Here is a 27,154-nt window from a genome sequence, read left to right as displayed (position 1 = left end):
CCAACTAGAAATAAAACTTTCTTACACTGGATTCTCATGAAACACATAATTCTTAATAAATATTCTCAATGTTAAGTGTTTGTGTTTTAAATGTATTTTTCAGTAAGATGAATTTGATATCAAAATCATTATTTTATTCCACTTTAGTGATCTCTCTAGGTGTAGTAGGTACCTAGAGCAATGGAGACAAAATAGTTTTTCTTCCTTCTTTCCAACATCATTTGCAAAGTTAACCTTTTGTTCTACTTCTTTTCTTGCTTTTTTTAAATTTTTATTTTTTCACCTGTGTGGTATGTATGGCTGTATGTGTATGAGGTTGACGATGGGAATCATACTTGATCACTCTTTCACCATATTCACCGAGTAAAAGTCTTTGAATCAGAGTACTGAAAGATAGAGTGAGTCTTACCCCCATGTCTACCTTCAAAGGCTGAAATTACAGGGATGCTACCATACCCACCCAACATTTATGTGGTTTTCTTGGGATTCGAATTCTAGTGCCCACTCCACTCATTTTAATTTGTACACTTTCTCCCTCAGTGGTGGTTCTTTTCACCTGGCCTATAAATATATATTGTCAAAGAAATACTTCACAAACACAGCAAATAGCCTACAGAATGGCAGAAAATCTTCACCAATTACACTTCTAAGAGATAATATCCAGAATTTAAAACGAAATGCAGATGTTAAATGCCAAGGAACAACAAAAAGTCAATCAACAAATGGGCAAACGAATTGAATAGACACTTCTTAAAGAAACACAAATGACTAATAACTATTTTTAAATGTGTAATATCCCTAGCTATTAGGAAAATGAAAATTTAAACTACTTTGAAATATCATCTCACTCCAGTGAGAACGGCCATCATTAGTATATATGACAAATATTGGAGAGGATGTGTGAGAAAGTGTTATTGTGGAAACCAGTTTGGAAATGTCTCAAGTAATTAAAAATACAACTACTATATGATCTCATTATTTTAGTCCTGGGCACATACCCAGAATTCCATACCCTATCATAGAGATATTTGCAAACCCATGTTTACTGCTGGTTTATTCACTAAGAATTGGAATCAGTCTGGTTGTCTGTCAACAGATGAATAGCTAATGAAAGTTTGACATATAAAATGAAATACTATTCAATTCTAAAGAAAAATGTAATCTCGATATTTGCAAAAAAAAAAATTAGTGGACTTTGAATTATTAAGTGAGGTCCCACAATCTCAAAAAGAAATCTAAAGAAAAATGTAATCACAAAATTTGCAGAAAAATTGATATGTGTGTTTGAGAGAGAGAGAGAGAGAGAGAGAGAGAGAGAGAGAGAGAGAGAGAGAGACACCCCGACCATTTAATAATATCGTTGCTTCTCTCTTGCTCTTGGATAACTCACCATAATCTATCCAGAATCAGTTTTCTGTCTGCCTTGGCACTTGATGGATTGCTAAGCCTCTAAAAGACTGAGAATCTCATCTGCATTGTATCTAATAATACCAACAATAACATTTTACATACATATAAAACAGGCAAATCCAAACTACAGATTTTCTGTGAACATATGAACTGTATTTGTCCAAAATGCCTGAACCCTTAAAATCTTTTTTTTTTATTTGAATTTATAGTGTTAGGCTTTGGTTTTATATAATATTCAAGGTTATTTTCTTTAAAATTTGGACCCCCCCAATAAACTACAAAAAAATCATAATTAAATTACTAAACAAATGAAAAAGAGAAGACAGTATATAGGTTCACTGTACTTTAAAATGAAAACTTTTAGGCACAAAATCATCTAAATAAGCTATTATTTTCTTTCCTTATCAGCCTGGCACAAATGCTGTCCCTACCTCTCCCCTTTTCTTTTCTTTTCTTTCTTTCTTTCTTTCTTTCTTTCTTTCTTTCTTTCTTTCTTTCTTTCTTTCTTTCTTTCCCCTTTTCTTTTCTCCTTCCTTCCTTCCTTCCTTCCTTCCTTCCTTCCTTCCTTCCTTCCTTCCTTCCTTACCTACCTACCTACCTACCTACCTACCTACCTACCTACCTACCTACCTACACAAGGTCTTTGTTATGTAACCTAGACTACTCTCAAATCCGTGGCAAACCTCTTGCCTCAGTGTTCCAACTGCTAGGTTTGTAGGCATGACCCATCACACCCTACTTTAAAAAACTATAATTCTATTTCTAATGCACCAAATACAATAATCTAATAAATAAAGCAGAACTCATATGTCTATATTTCTAAACCAACAAATTAACACCAGCAGGAAGTACTAAGAACACAGCTGCAGACCTTACTTTAACACTGAGAAATTGATGAAGTGGTTTATTGTGAAGTGAATGTAAAGGTCCAAAAAAATAGAAGCAACTGTTGTCTATGAGGGTTGTGCACATTGCAGAAGATAAATAGGAAGTGAGCTGCTATGCTTCACAGGGTAGTAACCAGCTCATATTTGACCTAGCTAGATGTTTTTATAGTAGCAGAGATCTTAAGAGAAAAGCAATTGTTTTTCTTTCTTTGTAAAGAAAAGAGACTATTAACCACCACTACTAGTCATAGAAAAGCAAAGAGGTCTAGGAAAGTGTGTTACTGACCTTAAAAAGTATCTTTCTGGGAGTGTGGCACACTCCTTTGATCCCAGCACTATTGAGGCAGAAACACCAGGATCACTAGGAGGTTCAAGGCCAGCCTGTTCTTTTACATAAAACCCAGGCCAACCAGGGATACAAAGACATTGGGGGAAAAAACCAAAACACCACCAAAAAACTAAACAACACCCAAAACAGGAAAAATTAACTATGTCAACTGATTTTTCTCAGTTCTATGAAAAGAAGTCTGTTACACATTCTATGTTGTCACAAGGCAAGAGAAATTCACAAATTACTCAACAAGTACTCCAGCCTGAATTTATCTTATATAGTTCTATAAATTACTTTAGGTTTGAACACATACAATGTATTACTTAAATTTTCAATTTTATGTATTATAGCTGATGAGAAAACCTTATATAGAGTCCTAATCCTAAACCTGCCTTTATGTAGATAGGCAGCAAGTATAGGTAGGGCTACCAGACTAGGAGAATTTTGGGAAGAGTAACACAGAGTGAGTGGTGGGAGAGATGCTAAGACCACATGCAGATACATACATTAATAGAAATGGGTTAATAATTGAGAGCTAGCAACTAAGAAGCTTGAGCCATTGGCCAAACAGTTTATAATTAATATAAACATCTGTGTGTTTATTTGGGGCTAAACGGCTTCGGGACCAGGTGGGACAGAAATCCCCATCTCCGCCCAGCCATCTCCTTGTCTGTCTGTACAGAACTCCAGACCTCTGTGGTTAGCTAGTAGTAAGCTCCATTCTCTGACCTTCAGGTGGGCTTTATTTGTACAAGCAAGGAATCACCATACCTTTCCTCTCTAGTTTTTCACTTCAACTCCCTATTCCTTGAAATAATATCGAACCTGTCATAAGAATTTAACTGGATTCCGGTAATATGCACAGCATTAAAGATTTAAAAAAGCACAGCAAGGTTGTAATTAAATACTATAGGCACTCAATAAATGGTATTACAGGAATTACGGTATCAAAATTAATTATAGAGATTCCCAAGGGGTGGATATTTTCAGTATTCTGTAATCATTCTGAGTTTATTTCTCTTCCCTTAAAGAAATTTGGAAGCTATTCTTTAAGTGTGGGAGTTTTACCCACGTTTCTCTTGCCTCTTTATAGGTTTGACTGCCTACTTACTCTCTGCAAACAAGTCCCACTCCTTTGGCAATGGCACTTACATCAGCATAAGTCAGTGCTACAAGATAAAGAAGGGGCCCAAATAGGGAACAGAAACAAGGAGAGGGGTTGGTAACTTGGGTAGAAAGCAATGCTGCTCTTCTTGGGTAGTCTATTTGGCTAGCCTCAACAAGAGAAGTGGGAACTATTAAATATGACAAAGATAAACATGAAAGCCCCAGCTCACTCTCCCATAAAGAAGTACTTATTTTTCAAAGGTGAAGAGGTTAAAAAAACACTTCAAGTACTAGGTAGTTTACAATGGGACAAGTGCAGGCACAAGACTTCTTTTGGGTCAACCCAGTCTTCCACCTCCCATAGTTAGGCATATTTTGAAATAATAGTCAGAGGAAACCCTTTCTCTTAAGTGGAAAACCTAGTTTTCTTTACAAACAATGACTTTCTACAACTCCTTGCCCACAATTCCCTTAATATTTTAATACTTTTATATTGTGTCTCTACCAGAAACTGGGGAAATCCTTGTATCATATTTGTAAGATGACGGGTTATCTTGTCAAATGTCCTATGAGCTAATTGACTTATAAGGATGGGTTGAGGAGACAAATTATACTTCTTATAAAATAGATGTACCTTTCTCAATTTTTTTTTCATTTATACAACAGTTTTCCCTTGATAAAAGGTTTGATCAAGAATCGTATTTACTAAAGGATTATTAGGTGTACTTATAATTCCTCACTGACACCACTGTAATGTTAATATGTTAATATCTACTATTCTGATTATAAATAGAACCAAGAAGCTTACCAGAACAGCTTTAATATGATGCTTTAACACTTAACACATTCTCTCACTCAATACTCATGATGACCCATGAATATGCCTACTCAATAAATTAAGTCACAAAAAGACTGAGGAAGTTGCCTAAAGTCACAGTTACTAAGTGGTAAGTCCATAACACAGACCCAGGTCTGTCAGTTCCAAAGGACCATTCCCATAACTAGTCTGTCGTTTCTAATGGATGGAATCAGATAATTGAAGCACTCCTCAGAGGAGTTAGATAATGTTAAACACACATAATTCCAGTCCCTACAAGTACTAAGTCATACTTCACAAGCAAGTACAAAATTTCTCTATATTTGTCAAATATGTATGTATCAAGTTAATTGTATATTCTCTTTAGTTCTATGAGAGCTAATGCAAAAGACGGATAAGAGAACATTTTCTTACCAGTGCTGCCATCTCCACTCTCCATAGATGACTTATTGGATTCTGACGGATTGTTCATTCTTGAATCTACAATAAGCCAAAGGTGGAGAAGGTGTTTAAAAAACTAGGGTCAACAATGAAGCTAAGGAGCCAAAACTACAAGAAAAGCAAGGTTCATTTCAAGGAGCCCATGCATAGCATACGACAGGCTACAATACAATAAACTGAGTAACAGGTTATCTGAAAGACATTTAGGAGCTCCTGAATCATAAAGGAACCCACAAATAAATTATCTAAAAAATTTTAATATTCTTTTAAGAGAGTTCTAAGCTGAAAAAGATACTATAGTCAGATATACTAAAAATTATTTTTATGACAGTCAAGTATAATACACGTTTAAAATAAACTTGGAAGCAGTAAACACCTCAAAAAAATAAGAACTATATTCCTAAATGATTGTTTTCTAAAAGCAAAGATATTAATTATAACTAAAACAAGTTCATACTTAATAATAATCTAACAGATGAAAAGAAACCTGTCTAAAACATCCATTGACTTTCTTAACCAAACTAGAGTCAACACAAGGGTATGCCAAATATATGCCTCATTAAAAATAAGCATAACAAATTGCAGCAGAAGGCATAACAGGAATCTCTATAGTTCTAAAAAAGTCACACCCAGTTACACACGAATCTTCTAGTTTAAGGAGTCTTCTTTTTAGGGTATTAAATTGTAGTTTCCATAGTGAAATGTTGTCAATCACTATTAGCAATTCTGGAAAATATGCAGGAAGGAGACAAGAACATCTATGACCTACATCTTTTTCCAAAGGGTGAACAGATCAGACAAAATAGAGTATTTGTCATGAAATAAACTACTATTAGAGAACAAACAGAACGATACTGTACTGATTTTTAAAAAAAAAAAAAAAAATCTGCAGGAAAAGTCTCAAACATGCTGTCAATAGTTGCATTATCTACATGTATCAGGAACCTTTCTTTTCATACTTCATAACATAGAAAATGGACAATATGTTTTTTAGACACTGGGGAATATATTTTCTAATATAGTAAAATTTTATAACTGAGATATGTCTTAGGGGCCAAGGCAGTTCTACAGTAACCCTGGCTTGTTCAAAGGGGTTAAAATTTGTATGTTTGTGGTCATAAATGAGGTCATTCTACAACTTCCTCCCCCATTTTCCAGAAAAATTTAAATACCACCTGAAAGCACACTAAAGTTTGAAAGGACCAGGTGTACAACTTAGTAAAAATTAGCTTTCTGTTCGACTTAACCAAAGTCTTACAAAAGCTAACAAGTATCACAAAACTCAACTATACCATTTGTGTATTTTTAAAAAAATAGAAAAAAATGAATCTGTAAACATGTCTGAAAAGAGTTCATAATTTTCTCATGTCCAGACACCACAGTAACTAAGAAGCCTAATTCTTAACAAATCATGAGCCTGGTCTTAAATAATTCATAGCCTAATTTACACACCTATATATAAATTTGAAAATTATGTCACAAGTGTTTTACATGACTTTTCTGAGGGCCTTTTATTTTTACTGTCAAGACCTTCAAAAGCATTTAACAAAGTTACTTCAAACACAAAACAGAAGAAATAAATCCTAATTAAATATACAATGATGAGAATGCTGTTTTAGTGATACTTAGTATCAACTCTAAATAGTAGACAGAGGGTCTGACTTTTTTTTTTAGTGGTAAAAATAGTTCAAAGACATTTTTCTTTCATTTCTTGAATATCAAACTTGGTGGATGTAAAAGAGAAAATAGGAGTAATTTATTCATTGACATTCACAGCTTTTTTTAAAATAGAAAAACACAAGCCTATGTTACTTAACTAATCATATCATGAGTTTAATTTGATACCTATAAGTTACTACTAGATTGAGTTTCTAACTAACATCAATATGCTGTTTGTGTCATGTACATCCAAGACAGTAGGTTTTTTTTTTTTTTTTTTTTTGCTCTGATAAACAAGTATTATTGCTAACTTGAGTTTAGCCATGTTTTCTGTATAAAATTTCAGACATTTCTGGGAAGTATCAATTTACTAAATCATTAACAACTGATTTAATTTCAAGAATGGAAAATGACACAGGAAATAAAATCATTTGCAGAAATTTTAAGCTTAAGATATCCAATTCTTAGTTTATAACAGATGACTTTCCTAAAAAGGCTTCAATTATTCTTCATGTAAGCATTAAAACTCACAAAACATGGCCACTGACAGGCATCATCTATCTACACCAAAGTACTTTAATCCACCTTACCACCCAAAATGTTACATTTATTCAAGCAGAACACCTCCATTTCTAAAAGGCTTTCTGTTCTGTAGGGAATACACTATAAGATGCTTTCCACAATACTTAAAACTGCAGATTCCTCAAAAAAAAAAAAAAAAAAAAAAAAAAAAAAAGCTGGTTTTAAGAAATCAAAAATGACTAGTCACAGGCAAAATTTGAAAATGGCTCATAACTTCTAAAATTTGGAAATTGATCAACAGCGCAGTAGCCACTGTAATTTTCCTCTGTAATAATACTAACGGTATTAATCTGTACCATGACACCACCCTAATTTTTTTATTTAGTAGTTTTGGTTTTGTATGAGGCATACTTATGAGATAGGCAAAATATTTCATTAGTATGTATACCTTATTTTGATATAGTACATATTTTGTTTCTGATTTAAAATGTGTTTTCAACTACATATACTACTTTCTATAGAAATTTCCAAAAACGTAAAAATGTCCTCCATGCAAGCCAAATTCAAATACATTATTTGCTGAAAATACCCTCTGAACCAGAAGACCTCGTCCTAGGGAGGGACCTAGAGCAAACTCAAGCATGCCCTTGCCTTGCAAATGCTTTGCTCCTTCTCTGCCCAAGCCCTCCCCTCCCCCATGTTAGTTGCATATGTGATTGAGCATTTATGCATAGTCAATCCCACACATGCTATTTCCATATTGAAGCTGTAAGAAAAGAACTGTGCTGGTACCCACCTAGAACACAGTCACTGCAGTCCAGCATTGCTGTAAAATCTTCAGGAGGTGCAGAAAGTCCAAAGCAAGAAGGAACAGGTATCGTTTGGGATGGGGGAAAAGAAGGTACTACTATTTCTAACAAATCTGTACTATGTTCTTAAGAGAACAGGGGTGGGAGGAGTGGAAAGTGAATTAACAAGAGAAGCAAAATACAACTTCAGTTACACCATAGCAATCTTCAACTGAATAAGGAAACTTCAGTTGCTCAGAGGAGTTTTAGTCTCTTCTACCAGCTAGGACTGACATTGTCAAGGCAACTGAAGCATGAAAAGTTCCCCTTTTTGTAATAAAATAGAAACAAAGATTGCAGCTGGCAGTTTCCATAATGAAGCTTAATCAGTATGCGTGTGATTAGGGCCTTATGCAAATCTCTCCTCGTTAGCACAGCAGCTAGCACTTTGAAGTCCAGGAACAATTCATTTACAGAATACACTGAAAGCACTCCCTGCATAATTTAAATGAATACATAAATATTTATCAGCTTATTTGCATATTAATTGGCAGTGCATGAAGGGAAAAATTATCTCCCGAGTGCCAGCATAATAATTAGGAGGATAAAATGAGATTTCTTCCAATGGTCTGGCATCTTGGACCTAACTTGAGATAGTACCAGGGGAAAAGGGAGGGACAGGAGACAGAGTTCTGTTAAAATGCCACTGAAATGACATGAACAAATTAGAAACAACTCTACAGACTTAAGCACCTTTAATCTTATTCCTGCCGGCAACAATGACTTCAGTAATAAGAGGATTTGCAAAAGGCTTTCTACACAATCCAAATAATCCCAAGGAAACAATTAGCAAGGTAGAAGCAGAACACAGGCTTGTCAAGATGGTGCTAGTCTACTGATAGGGAATTTTCCAGTTATTAACACACACTGTCAGGAGAAAGTCCTACTTAAAACATGACAACAGCATAAATGCAAAAACAGGGGAGAGTGTACAAAAAGCATCTGAGCAGATATTCACTATATATGAATCTTCTTCTACTATCAAATTAGCAGAGCACATTAGCTGACTGCTGACATGCAACATGCTTACATCAAAATCAAACTCAAGGAGAAGATAGTTTGTTACTTAGAATAGACAACATTCCCAAATGGGCCATGTAACAGCAGAATTAGTATTTTTAAGCAATACCACTTAATAGACCTCTGTGTGTGTGACTTTCATATACAGATCCTTACTAAACATGCTTATTAAAGTTTGATATTAAATCACAACCTTTCAGAGACCATTAAAAAGAATCCAGGAAATTTATATAAACATTGCAAAGTAAGACATAGAAAATTAAAGAACTTTTTACTCAATGGCACATTAATAATTTGGAGCCAGGATTTCAAACCACATTTTGCTGACATCAAGATCCAAGTTCTTTTAAGACCTGCACATTAAGGATGAGTTACACATTCAGAGAACTGAAGGGTAGGGGGAGGAAGGAAGGGAGAGAAGGAAAAAAAAAAAAGACAAAAGCAGAAGACTAAAGTGGCTTGTTTCAGTACTGAAAAATGATACCGATAATAGGTAGCAAAGACACTGCTTAAAATTAAGTGTATACAAATAATACATCAGATAAAATTTGAGTTCTTAAGAGTATCCTCTCATTAATAACCTGTTTTGTCACTTATCTTCAAGCATTTTAGATGTCTGATTTTTAAAATGATATGAAATAAAGATGTGTGTAATAAACAGGATATTACTGTCAGTATTTATCCAGAGTTATATTTTACAACTTCACTATAGCCTTGGCTCTGTACAGACCATATGAACATTGTGCACGGCACTGCACTGCACATGCTATCATACTACCCAGAGTCAATGTCAACCAATTCTGCTTGAGATACCTTGGCTCAGATTCAAGACTAATGTGCGTTAAAGTACAGATGATAACTGTACTTACAAAGGTTTCTGCTCTTGTAGAAATACACAGGACTTAGTATTTTTCTACATTAGTACATAAGTATCAAATTACAGAATCTTTGGGGCCAGAGAGATGGCTCAGCTCTAGCAAAGGAGCCAGGTTCAGTTCCCAGAACCTAAATCAGGTGGCTCCTAATTATCTGTAATTCCAGTTCCAGAGAATCAAATGCCCTCTCTGGCCTTCTTAGGCACCTACACGCACATGGTGTATATAAATCTATGCAAGCATACACATTTTAAAAAACGTTTGGAAATAACACTGTATCTTTGGATTGTATTAAGAATGTTTGATTTGAAGAATGCTTTTGAATTAATGATCTGAGTTTCATAAATTATTAAATGAAGTTTGCCTTGGTATTAGGATATTAATTCCAACAATATCTGAAATGGACCTAAACCTACTTCTGCCATTTTCCACACTGGTGGAAGTGGCATTCTCAACAATGACTGCTGATCAACCCTGGAAAATGTTGAAAAAGCATTATATTTTGCTGTATCAAATATTCAGCCAAGACTTTCTTATTGGTATACATTTTGTATTAATTGTTAATTAATATGGTAAAATATATATACCAAAACAGCAGCCCCTTATACTCCCCAACATGGACCATTTATATCCAAAAGAAAAGGTCAGATAACTTCTATCAGAGTCAAATGTACACACTATTTGGTCCTCTGATATATCAACTAAGAACCTCTAAGTTTAAAACTAAACCAAAAGACAACAGCTTAGGGGGTAAAAGCTATAAGATCAGCATAAATTAACTCCATTAAACCTAACACCTGGGTTAGGATTTGATTAGTAGCCTATAGATGCCATTACAAAAGAGGTTAATAAATACTTCATTAATTAACAACTTTTTTTGGGGGGGATGAGCTGAACTGGAAATATGAGATGGGGAAAGAGGGTTTATGGAAAGGACAGGGAATAATACTATATGTAAAACTGTTTGGGGAGGATTAGAAGATTTGTCATTGTTGGGATTTTAATTTGAAAAGTACCCCATAAGATTATGTGTTTGAATACTTTCCCCCCAGATGGTGGCACTATTTGGAAAGGCTATGAAGCATTTAGAGGGTGGAGCTTTGTTAGACATGGGGTAGGGTGGAGTGGGGGCTTTGAGATTTTGTAGACAAGTACCACATCTTCTTACTCTGCTTCCTGACTGGGCAACCTCAAGCTCCCACTATCATGCTTGCCTGCCTCCCACCCCTCACCCCCACAACTGTATAGGTCAATTAAGTTGCTTTAGTCTGGGTACTGTAATCACAGAAGTAGAAAAGAAACTAATACAATACCTAATATTTGTTCCCTTTTTTTTCCTAAAAGGAGAGAAGAATTTTCATGCTTCAAAATTTATTTTCAGCATAACTGCAAAGTAACTTGTGCTTAAAAGTTTTATGCTAGTCTAAGTGTCATCAGAAAAGAAAAGCAACAGTAATCAAATTATAGTTTTTATTTTAGATAACCTTTGTCTGTATGAGTAAATTAAGGTTGTGTTGTGTTCTTCCTAACTAAATCATTTATGTCCACCTGTTCATCTTCTAGGGAAACCATCAATAATAGAGAGTTTCTACTAACATGAAACATTTTTTTTCAAATTAAAAATAATAGAGAAATCAAATGAACCAAAGATAGAGCCAATCTGGACATTTACCATTTGCCATAAATAATAAATTCTCTTTTTTTTTCTTCATAATTCAGCTCGAGAACAAGGCAGGCATCTGCACTTACTCAAGAGGAGAGTAGTAATCAGGAAATTGGTTACATAGAGGAAGGTTAATCTAATAAATAAACTGAGCTAAGTTGTCATTGTTAGAAAAGAGAATTTAAACCCTAAAAACAAGAATAAAACAAAATGAACTCTAAAATATTGAATTAGAATTACAGTCTGGAAAGAAGTCTTATTGGTTAAGAACAATGCTGATCTTGCATAAGACCCAGGTTCAGTTCTCAGCACTCACATAGCAGCTCACAACCACTTCTAACTCCAGTTTCTGGGGGATCTAATGCCATTTTCTGGCCTTCATAGGCACGAGACAAGCAGATGGTGCATACACATAATGCAGGCAAAAACATTCATACACATAAAAATAAATCAAGAATAACATATAAAAATAAGCATAACTTTAATATATCTCCTTTTTTTTTTTTTTAGGCACGTGGAACAGAAATGAAGACATATGACATCCAGACATCTCATATATATATGTCATTACAGTGGTTCTCAACCTTCCTAGTGCTGGTCCTTTAATACAGTTCCTTATGTTGTGGTGAGTCCCAACCATAAAATTCTTTCATTGTTACTTCATAACTGTAATTTTGCTACTGTTATGAATCGTAATATAAATATCTTACATGTGACACGTGTGGGAGGTCACGGCCCACAGGTTTAAAACTACTGATCAAAAAAAAAAAAAAAAAAAAAAAAAAAAAAAAAAAAAAAAAAAAAAAAAATCCAGAGCATGGAGAGATGGCTCAGTGGTTAAGAGCACTGCCAGATCTTCCAGAGGTCCTGAGTTCAATTCCCAGCAACCACTTGGTGGCTCACAACCATCTGTAATGTAGTCAGGTGCCCTCTTCTGGCCTGCAGGGACACATGCAGGCAGAACACTGCATAATAAAATGGATGGATGGATGGATGGATGGATGGATGGATGGATGGATGGATGGATGGATGAATAAAAATCCAGGGTTCCAAAGAAACTAGCTGATATGTTTTAAACTTTAAATCATGGAGACGTAGCTCAATGGTACCTGCCTAACATAAACAAAGCCCTGCACTAGGAAAGGGGGGAAATGAATGTGAAAAAGAAAACAACTTAAAAAATTTCTCACTAAATTCTGCATAATCTGGACAAGCTAAATAAAAATGAGTAATGAGACTGACAGAATCTACTATGCCTCCTTTATCCACACTGAATTTGAAGAACTGAATGCTGTCCTGTTCTGTGGCACTCTGATCCTGTGGAAAGGCCCTTTGAGATGCTAAACTAGGTAAGTCACAGGTTCATGATATTGTCCTGCTGGTTCTACCGCAATTCAAGATTCAGAAGCTTTGGCAAGACTTCTTCAGTGGAAAATAACTGAATACAAGCATTATCCTGCTAAAGCTCTGGCTTTACAGAGCAGCTTTCCAGCTGGCTGACTGGAGACAGACAGCTCTATCTAGACACAATTGTGAGATGTTCAGGATTTGGCGCTCTTGGATGTTACTCCTCTTCCCCTTAGTATTGTAGAGTCATGAATGTCCTCATCAAGCTCAGTATCACCACTGCTACCAACCAGACACAGATCTTCACCACTCGTCTAACAGCCAGTGGGCATGCTCATTCCGGTATTTCAACGTGAAAGAGCCATGACCAATGAAAACAACCTGCTTGGAAAATTTGAACTCACAGGCATACCTTCTGTACGCTGCAGTAAGTATTTCTCAGACTTAAGTCACTTTTGACACTGATGCCAATGGCATCCTCAATGTTTCTACTGTAGATAAGAGCACAAGAAAGGAGAACAAGATCACCATCATTGATGACAAGGGCCTCTTGAGCAAGTAAGACAATAAGCGTATTGTTCAGAAAACTTAGAAGAACAACGCTGAAGAGGGAAAAGGCAGAGAGATAAAGCATTACCAAGAATTCACTGGAGTCCTCCTAAGTAGTCAACATAAGTGCAATAGTTTAAGATGAGAAACTTCAACGCAATATCAATGAGGACAAACAGAAGATTCTAGACAAGGGTAATGAAGTCATCAGTAAGCTAGATAATCATCAGACTGCAGAGAAGGTAGGAGCTAAACACAAGCAGAAAGAACTGCAGAAAGTCTGCAACCATTACCCCATCATTACCAAGCTGTACCAGAGGACTGGTGGCATGCCAGGTGGAATGCTTGGGGGCTTCCCTGGTGGGAGAGCTCCTATCTCTGGTGGTGCTTCTTCAGGGCCCACCATGAAAAGGGTTAAGTCAGTCCAAGTAGAGATGGAGCATGAAGGACCCAAATTTAGCAAGTTCCATGGCAGTTTTAAAGTTAGAGTTGCTACAATAAGCTTTTATATATTGTTAATACTTGACCATGTAACAGGAAGAAATAACATTACACTTTATAAGCACTGCATCTTAAGTGGAAATGTAACGCCTTAAATAAAGCTATTTAAAATGGGTGCCATAGGAAGGGGTGGGGAGGAAACTGAATGAAGGAGTTACTATCTGCTATGGATTTGTATTTGTGCCAGCAAAAACAACCTAATTTAGAAATAGGGCCTTTGAAAATAATCATATTAAGATAAAATTGATTGGGTTGGGAATACAGTTCAATGGTAGAGAGCTTGCCTAGAATAAATGAACTTAGCACTGGCATCAAAACCAAACAAACAAGACCAAGTCATTAGTGTTATTGTCTTTAAAAAGAGGGAAATTTGAACAGAAATAACACAAAAGGAAGGTAAGAGAGATGTGGACAGATTCTCTCCTCACAGCCCTCACAAGAAGCCAACATTGCTAGCATCTTATGCTTGACTTATAACCTCTGGAACTACAAGGCATTAAGTTCCTACTGTTTAAAATGCTGCATTTATGGTATTTTGTTACAGCAGCCATAAAAACCTAACACAGTTTCTGAACTTTAAACTTGCTTATTTAAAAAAATGGGGTTTGTGGGATAAGGGTTGTGATATAAGGGTATCCTTAAAATGAGAATATTTTAAAACAAGGGTTCATAAAATATAATTTTGGTATTAAAATCATTTAATAAATACTCAATAATGCTGTCAAGAAAACGCAAGTGGATATTCTTGAATATTTCTGTTTTTTTAATTAGGCATTAATTAATCATAAGCCAGAAAGCATGTTTGTTGTACATGGTAAAAAGTTTTAAGACTAAGGCTACTGGAACATATTTGAAGAACAAGGTGCTTTTTCCTTTTCTTATGTTTTAATCCTGAAATAATGTATTCTATTCTAAACACTTAAAACTGTAAACAAAGACAAAGATATCTTTCCATCCAAGTGGGTACTCTATGACAATACCAGGAAGAAAAATTTCAGAGTATTACAACAACCAACAAATATTTCAAGTTGCCAAAAACTGATGAAGAATGCAACTTGATCATCCAAAACAAAAAGGACCAAATTTTGTGTGTGTGTGTGTGTGTGTGTGTGTGTGTGTGTGCTCTCTCTCTCTCTTCTTTTTCCATCTTTTCTCTACTCTTACACTTCTTATTTATATTGGAAATGTCATCAGCAAACATGCACAATAACACTCAATAGTTTGTGTAAACACTTCAAAGAAATACACCAGTGAAGACCTGCCAACAGTGTTGTCAGTGTAGGTGAAGTATTTTACAAAGATCACACAGAACTAGTGTCTTCTGTACTCCTAAATTTTAACAAAAGGAAAAACCCACCTGAAATGTTATTACAATCTTTTTATTCTCTAGACATATTACTTCGTATTTAAGGAAATTGAAAAAATTAAATTAAAAAAAAATAGATTCTGAACTGTAGTCTGTTTCAGTTCTCTACTACTTAGCTGGATTTCTTTAAGCAAGTTACTTGTTATCTCTCTGATCTTAGGTCATTAAGGATATAATATTTTAGTCATTATATAAATGCGTCTTAAAGACTAAGAACTATAGTCACACAATGCTAATAAACTAACACCAGGGACTGCTACTATTTTACTATCATAAAATACAGATGATATACTAAATGCTAGAGCTAACTTGACTCTATTTCCATTGCTTGCTAGGTCACAGGCATCTCAATCATCACTCCTATTACATGGACAAATCTTAGATTTCAGAGTTAAAATGAAAAATTATGTATTTGATAAGTCATTTTAAAAGTCAATCCATAAAACGAAAGGCAATCACCAAACACCTGGGTTTACCAGAACCTACTAAATTAATAGTTTTACTTAATAGAAAATATTTACCAGGTATAGAGAAACTGCATTCTTTCTTTGAATTGATTCACTGAAAACAGAGTAGTTTGGTAATTAGAAAGACAGGAAATCTCTTCTTTTCCAGTCTAAGAATACAAAAAGAAAAAAGGCAAAAATGAATTAGCTGTATAAAATAACCTAACACTTTAAGGGAATAAAAATCACATAAAATGGGAACTCTAGATTAGTCAGCAGGGCATATTTAGCTCTCTGAGGTAGGCATCTCTTGTGTGCCAATTTCTCCTTAGCAAAACAAAACAAATTTTACAATCTTCCCTTAGTGAAGGAAAAAGGAAGTTAGAGTTCTTGAAGCATGTATTTTAAGGTGTCAGTATTTCATGAAGCTAGATAAAAACTGCCTAAATATTTTCTCTAATAGGTGTATTCCTCTATCAAAAAGGCCATTTTCAATTTTAGTATTCACCTCCCCCAAATGTTAAGTATCAGATCATATAGGAAATAGAATATAGATAGGTCAATGCAAGTAGCTACAATTGTGACCTGGGTGGGTAAAGACAGGTGAATTCTTGGAGCTCACTGGCTGATTAGCCAGTGAAACAAATCAGTGAGAGACTGTCTCCAAAATATGAGGTAGAAAGTGATTGGGGACAACACCTAACATCATCTTCTGGCCTCCAAAAGGCACACATATGCACTTGCGCTTACACACACACACACACACACACACACACACACACACACACACACACACACACACGCTCTTACACATACACTACACAAAGGCATACACATACACAATTTTTTATTTTAGAAAAAAATGTGAAGTCAAATATATAACTAGTTCAAACTATCTTATTTTGTACCTTAGAATGTTCAGTAAAACATTAAGCTACTACAGTTAATTTCCAATTATCAGTTTGACTGGACTTACAGTTATCTAGAAAACACACCCCTGAACATATCTCTGAAGGTGCTTTCAGAGTGGCTTAACTGAAATGTGGGTGGCATCACCTCACATATTAGGATCACAAACTGAATAAGAAGGAAAAGGAGCCGGGTAGTGGTGGTACTTGCCTTTAATCCCAGCACTTGGAAGACAGAGGTAGGCAGATCTCTGTGAGTTCGAGACCAGCCTGGTCTACAAGAGCTAGTTCCAGGACAGCCTCCAAAGCCAGAGAAACCCTATCTCAAAAAAAAAGGAAAAAAGAAGAAAGCAAACTGAACAAGCAGTGTTTCCCTCTCTCCCACAGTGTGATGCCTAGTCTCACCCTCTTGTCATAGTGAGAACCAGTCTTGCTGCTAAACCTTGTCCACCATGATAGAACTAAAACTGTGAACTAAAATACAACCTTCTTTGCTAATGCTGCTTTCTATCAGGCACTTTGTTACAGCAATAAGAAAAAAAAATTGGCTACTATACTTGCCTATCTGTCTAGGATATGCTTGACATTTATGTAGGTGTATTCCAGAGTATTTTAACGTAAGTCATTTCATTTGCTCTTATAAAATCTCTATAGCTAGGCAATATTCCCATTATGTAGACAGTCTCACTCTGCCAAGGTGGCTAAATAACTTAGAGAAGGCCTAGGTATTAACAGTTACAAAACCCAGTAAATTTTTGAAAATAATGGATTCAGGCTATACTAAACTTAGCGATTAAGTCTGAATATTTATTATTTTTCATGTTGTAAGAGCCTCAAGTTTGAACCATGAAGACTACATCTAATTACCACACTCTTTAGAAATGTTTTCCAGCGTTTTCTCCTATAGTTATTCTCCTGGTCAGCCATAATAAAAATGCCCTAAGTGTGGCTGGAAACTTTAAAACAACAACAACAACAAAAAGCACACACAGAAAACTACTTAATTATTTTATAAATCCAAAACTTACTTGGAATTTCAGTCATTTAGCAAGAGTGGAATGAAAATTATTAAACTGTTTTCTTTAAGGTGTTGAGGGTTTGTGTGTGTGTGTGGGGGGGTTAATGCTGAAAAAGAGAGATCAACTTAAATTTCTCTTGTTAATCTGTTACAGTGGCAAAAACTTATAGAATACAAATGAAAGAAATTTAGATGTTTTTTCTATTTGAAAATTTCTGATATGTACTACTTTAAGCTTTCTATGAAAATGAGAACATTTAAATGTTAAAAAGGATAAACAACATAATAAAGCACTTTAAACAAAAAGGATAGCAAAACATTGACACAAGTGAATACACAGAACAAAGGTGAACTTCAACACATTCACTAAAAGCCTCAAGAATGAGAAAAAACCACCCACCCTGAAGGCTAGAAACTTGACAAGCTCTTTCTGGAGGTCCACTGGCACACGGGGAGACCTTTTATTCTTTTCAAATTTTTCTCAACTTAAATTGGATGCAAATAAGCCAGGTGTGGTCCTAACAACTGTAACCCTGTTACTCCCTGCTGAGTTTCCATAGCAACAGACACAGCTGGTAATGCTAAAGAGGTTGTACTGACCTCAGACTGTTTTAAAAGTTTCAATTGTTCAAATAACAATTATGGTATCTTTACAGTAAAGAGTAAAAACAAAATTATTTTTTAAAATAAATCGATCTTTGCTTGAAATATCAAGTAAATATAAGGTATTATTTTCTAACAGTCCAAAAGTGATTTTCAGTTTAAAAGCAGGGCCTAACGAGTCTATTAAATATTAGAAGAAGACAATCATCAAATTTAGGGGAAATGCTTTGACTAAGAAGTTGAAAAAAGAAAACAAAAAAATTTAGTGAACTTTTTGAGGCAGGTGGTGTTCTTTAATGTAATAAACAACATGCAGAAAAACTTTAACAGTTTTTTTTTCAAGTCGATTAAATGGTGTGTACCATTTTCTTAAATTAATGTGCAATGACCATTCTTTGGACTTATTAAAATGTTTGCAGTCAGAGAAGTAGTAGCTAGGCCAGTACTATCGTCAGCACCATCTTAGAACTTAGAAATATAAAGTCTTGGGCTGGAGATGTGGCTCAGCCGTTAAAGGCTAGGCTCACAACCAAAAATATAAGGAATATAAAGTCTTGGGTTCTACATCTACGAAATCAGAAACTCTTAAGGGTGAGGGCTCCAGAAATGTATCTTAATACACTAGAAGATTCTAATAGACACTAAGGTGTGAGTGAGCATCACTGATTTACAGCATCAAATAATCACATCACATTATAGGATTAAATTCTACTCCCTGGCCTCCTGAAGTTAAGTCTGTTGGTTAGTATCCCTCTTGTCGTAAGAACATAGAGAGGATCAGTGGCTGGGCATGCCTGCTTCCTACACATGACAAATAACTCAAGAGTCTATGATTATTCCAGGAAAAAGATCTTTTAAACACATGAAACTTCATTCACTATCGTTCGTAAGTCATTTTTAATCATCTAGGTCTTCACACACGGGACAGAAAACTCAACTATTTATCCTTTCATAAGAACAAATTCCAGACAGTGGTGGTGCATGCCTTTAGTCCCAGCACTCAGGAAGCAGAAGCAAGCCGAGACCAGCCTGGTCTACAAGAGCGAGTTCCAGGAGAGCCACCAAAGCCACAGAGAAACCCTTTCTCGAACCCCCCACCCCCCCAGAACAAATTTTCCAAGACAGAAAACACATATATAGGGATGAGTATGAAGTCTGAGCCACAAACTTTAATATCCTTCACTACAGATTTCTTTAAAAATATAAAAGTATGCTTTTTTTTCAGTATCTAAACTATTAGATACTGTCTCTACATACTGCAAAATATTTCTTTACATGTTTCCAATGGGCAGTACTTCAAAAAACAGCTAAGCTAGTAGCATTAAAGTTTTCACAGACATACTGATGAAAGGCCCGCTGCCTCTCTGTCTCCCCCCGCCTATGCTGATGCTGGGTGTTCTCTCTGGAGCAGCCGGGATGGGCTGAGAAGAGCAGTTGACCTAGGGCAGTGCGTCGGGGACTGAGCAGGGCAGAGCCAGGATACGGCCAGGTGCTGGAGAGTGCAGCGCGGGCGAGCTGCCGCAGAGCCGCCCTGCTTCACCTTCATCCCGCTGTCCCTGCCCCCGCCGGCCTCCACTTCCCCCGGCTGCCGTTTTCCCTCCCAAGCCGGTTCACCCAGGCGGGGCTGCCCTGGCACCGCGCCCCGGGGCTGGGGCCGAGCGGGAAAAGGGCACCCCTCGCCCCCACGCCCCCCCCCGTTGGGGAACCTTCGTCCCAAGGTCAGCCACCTGGGCGCGGAGGGAGGAATCAAGTCTGTTGTACCAGACACCAGACCTTGAGAATATGCTGATCTGGAATGGCTCTGTGCCTCATTTGAACCATCCAATAGAATCCCTGTTCCTCGCTTGTGTTTTTTTCTATAAAAAGGCACCTCTCCCTTGGCTCGGGGCGCTTAGCCACACAGAAGCTAAGTCGCCCCGGGTACCCGAGTCTCCAATAAAGCCTCTTGTTTTTACATCCAGTTCGTGGCCTCGCTGATTCCTGGGTGTGGGTCTCCCTCTACAAAAGTACCTCTTTGGGGGTCTTTCATTTGGGGGCTCGTCCGGGATCGAGACCCGCCCAGGGACCACCGACCCACGTCTGGGAGGTAAGTGTTGTGCGGATCCGCTGTTTTGTCTTGTCTGGTCTGAGTCCGTCTTGTGAATTGCGCTTGCGTTTGTAGTATACAGCTGTGTACATTTGTATTTGGCGGCTCCGAGAGGAACTGACGAGTTCGGACTCCCGACCGCGGCTCCAGGAGACGTCCTGGTAGCGTTTGAAGCCCTCGGTGTGAGGGATTTGTACTTTGAACTTGGGAAGCCCTCGGTGTGAGGGATTTGTACTTTGAACTTAGATCTATGACTGGACATTTTCCCAGTCTCTTTGGAGAAGGCCCTCGGCTTGAGGGATTTGCAATCTTTACTGGGGACGAAGAAGGAGGGCCCCCTTCTTCGACCCCCCTCTTAGTTCTTCCTTTCGACTCTCTGTCGAAACCGCGCTGCGAAAACCTGTTCTGTGTTATTTGGTCTTTGTTTTGTAATTGATGTGCATAAACGCAAATGGATTGCTCTTTGTTCCTCAGAATGGCCAGCTTTTGACGTGGGCTAGCTGCGGGATGATACCTTTAACCCCCCCCCTTCCTTTCCCCTCTAATCGCCCGCCACTTTTCTAGAGAGACTAAAAGAAGCATATAGGATGTATACTCCCTATGATCCGGAAGATCCAGGGCAGGCCACCAGCGACCTGGACAGGGATCAATGTACTTTTTGCTATACTTCATGAAAAGGGGACTTTGACAAAATTTTTATGTTGACTGAAAAATGAAAAAAAAAAATGTAGAAAACTTAAATAATAAAAAGGAAATTTGTCTAGGAATGTCTAAGAGAGTCAGAGAAATGAACTAAAAGGTTATAGAAAATTAAAGCAAGCAAGTCATAGCAGAGAAGATTGTTACAGAAAGTTATGGAGGGTCAAAGCAAGTTGTAAAAGGTCAGAGGAAAGTTGTTAAAAATCAGAAAAAAGGTTATTATAAGTCAGAGAAAAATGTAAACTGTGCTATGGTTTCTCATGTCTAAAATTTTAACCATATTAAGCTAATTCTGTTTTATATATACTTGTTTTAAAATGTTCATATGACTTGACTGGTCGCCATTTTGCTAAAATTAAAAAAGGAATACTTAAACCGCCATCTTGACTAAAGATGACCGCATGGAAATTAGAGGTACCATCTTAGAAACAAGTTTTTCAATTGAGATTTACAATGTTAATGCTTCTATATATTACAGAAAGACCTTAAGGGAATTTAAATTTCTTTTTAAAACCAGTTTTTTTTATGTTTGTTTTTATTAATGTTTGTACTTAAAGAGCTTCAATTTAAATTATAAGATATTACAGTTTATATTTTAGAAATAAGTTTAGGATGTTGATAACACACACCTTTAAGCTCAGGATGTTGGTAGCACACACCTTAAGTTTAGAACATTGGGGATACACGCCTTTAATCCCACCACTCGGGAATAAGAGGCAGATAGATCTTTATGAGTTCAAGGCCTGCCTGGTCCGGCAGATCGAATTCCAGGACAGGCTCCAAAGTCACAGAAAAACCCTGCCTAAGAAAGAAGTTAAGCTACTGTTTAAGGAATCCTGGCACTTAGATGTGCCTGCCCTGGGCTTGCATCACCTGTACCTCTCTAGAACAGGTGCTGATTATTTACAGAAATAAGACCTTACCTAGCCACCTGTAGATACTTAATGTATGCTTAAGGCAAGTAATTAAAACAGACAAACAGACCTCTAATGCTTCAGAGATCTTCAGAATATGGCATTTAAATTGTTATCTCTAAAGTTTATAATGTCAGACAGACTGCCAGATCCTGACAATGACCCGAAGATTACAGGCACCTCAGTTCCTGCACCTGGACCAATGAGCAGATGCTCAGATATGAAACCTGCCGCCTGCCAGAACCTGGCCGAGACTGTGGACAAAGCTGCTGGACGCTGGAAAATTGATTGTACCCCTTTGCCTAGACAAAACAAGGTCAGTCTTTTCCATGTCCCTCTTCCACAGAGAGAAAATAAAACCTCTCACAATATAGGCCTGGCGAAGATTGCTGTTCTTTGAGACAGCTGCCTCCAACGATAATGGAGAAACTTGGGTTTGGCTAACTGTATATGGACTTGCTTCTAACTGGCTTCTGTCACTTTTTAGTAGATTCGGATAAAATATACCCTTCTCAGATCTCTGAAATATTACTGGTTGTCAGCTTGACAGCATCAGACAGTCAGATCCACTATAGACTAGTCAGTATGTTAGCTGATAAAATAATGACTATCTACTGTTCAGGCACAAGCTCAAGGTTTTTAAGTTTATTTTGGTTGTCATCTAAGTACAAACTTAAAGGGCTTTTCATCAGGCCAAAGGCACCTCTGTCCAATCCATACCTAGCTCTCTGGACAGAAGAAAAATGTACATGCTTATAGCCCAAATCTGTAGTTTTTGCTAGGACTCAAAGTTATAAATATGTTCTTGCTGTTTGAACAGATATCCAGATATCTGCTTTTTCTGCACTGTGGGCTTCTATAAATAAGTTTTAACCTCTGTTCCTAGTTTAAATATGTCTTAAACAGGTTTCTGCTTCTGACAGACATCTGAGTACCAGTTGCTGACTTCAGACTGTTCTAAGTAGACTGCGAACCCTAGACTTGCTATGGATGTGAACTAGTCTGCTGATATGGACACCCCCTATCTCTGCAACAGTGTCTGCTAACCAGAAGCCCCTGATGGATTCCCCGTTGCCTAAATTCCTTTTTGCTTTTGACTAGCATTTCAACCTTCTGGGGTCCCTAACTTCGTCCCAAAGTCAGCAGGAAGCAGTTTGGAAAAGAATTTCGCCGTCCATTCTCCCTGGTTGAAATGCTAAGTCAAAGGGAACTCCCTTGCGTGGGGATGCCAGTACCTATCACTCCCTGATGGGGACACTAGAGACTGGGTCCTCCTACTCCCCCTAGCATACCAGAGGGACCATCCTACCATTCCCCATTCCTACCAGATCGGGGACACTGTCTGGGTCCGGCGTCACCAGACCTCAGCGCCTACCAGTTGTGAAACTGCCATGCAGCACAAGCTCACAGCCGATACCTTGTTGCCCCTTATGGAACTTATTGGGCTTGCAGTACTGGGTTGACTCCCTGTGTCTCTAACTTTGGCCCAAAGTCACATACCACCAACCTGAGAGGTCTCAGGAAAGGGGCTATGCATAGGCAGGGTTCCTCCCTCATATCAAGAGTTATGTAACCCCTAGGCCATATGGGCTCACACCTTTTACTAGAGAAGTCAACCCGACATCAGAGGGAGCCAGTGTCCTTAACCGTGGCCCTATTATTCGGGGGAATTACTATGGGAGGTATAGCAGCTGGCATAGGAACCGGTACGGTTGCCTTACAGGAAACTAGTCATTTCAAACTTCTACAGCAAGCCATGCACACGGATATCCAGGTCCTAGAAGAGTCAGTCAGTGCACTCGAGAAATCCTTAACATCACTCTCTGAGATGGTCCTGCAGAACAGACGAGGATTAGATTTATTATTTTTACAGGAAGGGGGGGCTATGTGCTGCCCTCAAGGAAGAATGCTGTTTTTTTACAGGTATAGTTAGGGACAGCATGGCCAAACTTAGGGAAAGGCTTAAACAGAGACAACAGCTATTTGAATCTCAACAAGGATGGTTCGCTAAGTCCCCCTGGTTGACTACCCTTATATCCACGCTCATGGGACCTCTGGTTATCCTATTTTTGATCCTCATATTTGGTCCCTGCATTCTATTCATCAGAGAACGACTATCTGTCATACAGGCCTTAATCTTAACTCAACAATACCACCAGCTAAAGCAAATAGATCCAGAATATCCAGAGACCTCTGAATGAAAGATTCCATTCAGTCACAAGAGAAATGGGGGAATGAAAGGCCCGCTGCCTCTCTGTCTCCCCCCGCCTATGCTGATGCTGGGTGTTCTCTCTGGAGCAGCCGGGATGGGCTGAGAAGAGCAGTTGACCTAGGGCAGCGCGTCGGGGACTGAGCAGGGCAGAGCCAGGATACGGCCAGGGCCTGCCGCAGAGCCGCCCTGCTTCACCTTCATCCCGCTGTCCTTGCCCCCGCCGGCCTCCACTTCCCCCGGCTGCCGTTTTCCCTCCCAAGCCGGTTCACCCAGGCGGGGCTGCCCTGGCACCGCGCCCCGGGGCTGGGGCCGAGCGGGAAAAGGGCACCCCTCGCCCCCACGCCCCCCCCCTTGGGGAACCTTCGTCCCAAGGTCAGCCACCTGGGCGCGGAGGGAGGAATCAAGTCTGTTGTACCAGACACCAGACCTTGAGAATATGCTGATCTGGAATGGCTCTGTGCCTCATTTGAACCATCCAATAGAATCCCTGTTCCTCGCTTGTGTTTTTTCTATAAAAAGGCACCTCTCCCTTGGCTCGGGGCGCATAGCCACACAGAAGCTAAGTCGCCCCGGGTACCCGCGTCTCCAATAAAGCCTCTTGTTTTTACATCCAGTTCGTGGCCTCGCTGATTCCTGGGTGTGGGTCTCCCTCTACAAAAGTACCTCTTTGGGGGTCTTTCACTGAGATAGTTAATGAAGAAAAGCCTCTGGTGGCTAGGTTTAGGCCAATTTGACACAAACTAGAGTCACCCAAAAAGAGGAAACATCAATTGAGAAAATGTCCCTATAAGATCTGGCTAAAGGTCATTTTCTTAATTAGTGATTGATGGGGGAGGACCTGGCCCCATTGTGGGTGGTGCAATCCTTGGGCTGGCAGTCCTGGTTTCTATAAAAAAGCAGACTGGGTAAGCCATGATGAGCAAGAAAATACAAGTGGCCTCTGCATCAGCTCCAGCCTCCAGGTTCCTACCCTGTTTGACTTCCTGACCTGACTTCCTTCAGTGATGAACTATGATCTGAAGTGTAAGCCAAATAAACCCTTTCCTCCCCAGCTTGCTTTTGGTCATGATGTTTCAGCATAGCAATAATAATTCTAAAACACCGACCAAGCTATTTTCTGAATCTCATAATTAAAAAATTAATTGCTAAATGCTTTCAGTACTATCCTACAAAATGTACTTGCAAATTTTACTGGGGGCTAGAGATGTACATAGCCCAACTGCAGAGCACTTGCCTAGTAAATAGGCCTTGGGTTCAACATAAACTACTTAAGATTGGCCACAATTTATGAGGAAAATCAAACAAAACAAAACAAGGAAACAAAGACATTCAAAGGAAGTGTTTATCACCAAGATTATTTTGGGGTCTGTTTATAAGTAGTATGAAGAATATAGTATATAGTCATATATATAGTAGTATATAGGTCATATATACATATATATATATAAAAAGTAGTAAATATATATATATATATATACTATACTACTATATTTATATACTACTATATATATATATAGGTCATATACACATGCATACTTTATTTTTTTACACCCTGACTGTTGTTTTCCCTCCCCCCTCTTCCTAGCCCCTCCCAACCACTCCCCTCTGCCCCCCACCCCAATCCAATCATCTTCCATTTCTCTTCAGAAAAGGGTAGGCTTCCTATGGATATCAACCAAACGTGGCACAATGAGTGCATGCATTTTGTTTGAGGGGGCATGCCACTGGGGATGGAACCTAGGGTCACCTATTAGCTATACACTGCTAGCCCCAGACAGGTGATTTTACATACAAGTTAGGAGACAGGAGAAAGAGAGAAAAAAATATACTTGTTTTCTTTCTTTTCCTTGTCATATTGTTTTGTAAAATTGGGGTAGGTGTATCTTACGTAAATATTCAAGGAATGCTTTTATCTAAGGAATAAATTCAACTCTGATTTTCAGCTCTTGCTCCACTCTTATAGGAAAAGAACTGCAAAAGAATGAACCCTACCTGGATTATCATTGCCTTAAGACAACAATAAAGACACTGGATTCCCAGACTCTTCTTCCTAGCTCTATTTGTTAAGTGTCGATGTTCTTCAGTCTAACACCCTCCCACTGAGCCATTTCAGTCTGAGTGTGTGCCAATGGTCTTGACTATGCACTATTGATGAGGTCCTACCTTTCTGTTTCTGAAAAACATTATTACCATACAAAGTATTAGGTTTCATTCTAGTTGCCTCCTTCCCACTTGCTTACATGTCACTTGTGTCTTTCATCCTATTCCTTTGCTCAGCACTTCTTCTCACCTTGTGGCCCCTTATCTAGTTTCATGGCTTATGCCCACTCTCACATTCCTTTATTTACATCTATACAAACATTCAAAGTTAGGAACTTCATGAGAAAGAACATGGGATTTTGTCTGAGTCTGAGTTACCTCATTTAATATACTACTTTCCATATGTAACAATTCTTATGCCATTTCATTTTCCTTTACAGTTTGTGTATATATACAACATTTTCATTATCTAACTGTTGGTGGAGCATTTCAACTTGTTTTTCTTAAATAAACACATGAAATGTTTGTAAATTTTTGTTTATAATCTGATTAAAACTTTTTTTAGCTAAACTAACAGTTTAGCTTAGTACATTTGGTTGGCTTCCAGTATCTGACCAAATGTCTTTACCTTATTAATCAAATCCATAACTAAAAGAGTGAAACCCTATGCAATCAGTTCTGTAACTTTGATAAAAAGAAAATATCAAAAGAAGTATTCTGCTTCAGATAACAAAGACGTAAGACAAACCAGTCATGATCCAAAAGCTTGGTTTAATAGAGAACTAAGAGAAAGATTCAAAACAGAGAAAACTTAGACAAGGAGGACAATTTTGATTTTAAGCTTAAAGACTTGCTACCAAAGACAGTCCTGTAATTAAAAGGAAA

At 37.8% G+C, this 27,154-nt stretch overlaps 1 protein-coding gene and 1 pseudogene across 12 annotated transcripts in view; one reads left to right on the top strand and one right to left on the bottom strand.

The window, feature by feature from the left end:
• The window catches only part of Pou2f1 (POU class 2 homeobox 1), a 136,841-nt gene that overhangs the window by 57,363 nt on the left and 52,324 nt on the right, over nt 1-27,154 (bottom strand). For 6 of the 12 annotated variants that reach the window (XR_003485644.2, XR_003485645.2, XM_035444897.1 and 3 more), the window contains one exon: nt 4,967-5,032. The exons of 2 other annotated variants lie outside the window; for them this stretch is intronic. Coding sequence is in view for 8 of the 10 variants with exons in the window: in XM_027417116.2 (XP_027272917.1) it covers nt 4,967-5,032 (66 nt within the window). In the remaining 2 variants the exon portion in view is untranslated. Of the gene's footprint in view, nt 1-4,966; nt 5,033-7,970; nt 8,854-15,864; nt 15,960-27,154 lie in introns of those variants that run through there. 4 more of the 12 variants (XM_035444896.1, XM_027417119.2, XM_027417120.2 and 1 more) reach the window with 2 other exon arrangements.
• On the top strand, nt 12,805-14,072 carry LOC100771584 (annotated as a pseudogene).

The sequence above is a fragment of the Cricetulus griseus genome, chromosome 5, assembly GCF_003668045.3.
Source record: "Cricetulus griseus strain 17A/GY chromosome 5, alternate assembly CriGri-PICRH-1.0, whole genome shotgun sequence".
In the NCBI taxonomy this organism is placed as follows: domain Eukaryota; kingdom Metazoa; phylum Chordata; class Mammalia; order Rodentia; family Cricetidae; genus Cricetulus; species Cricetulus griseus.
Note: the sequence above shows the minus strand (reverse complement) of the source record. Positions and strands in the feature narration are given on the sequence as shown.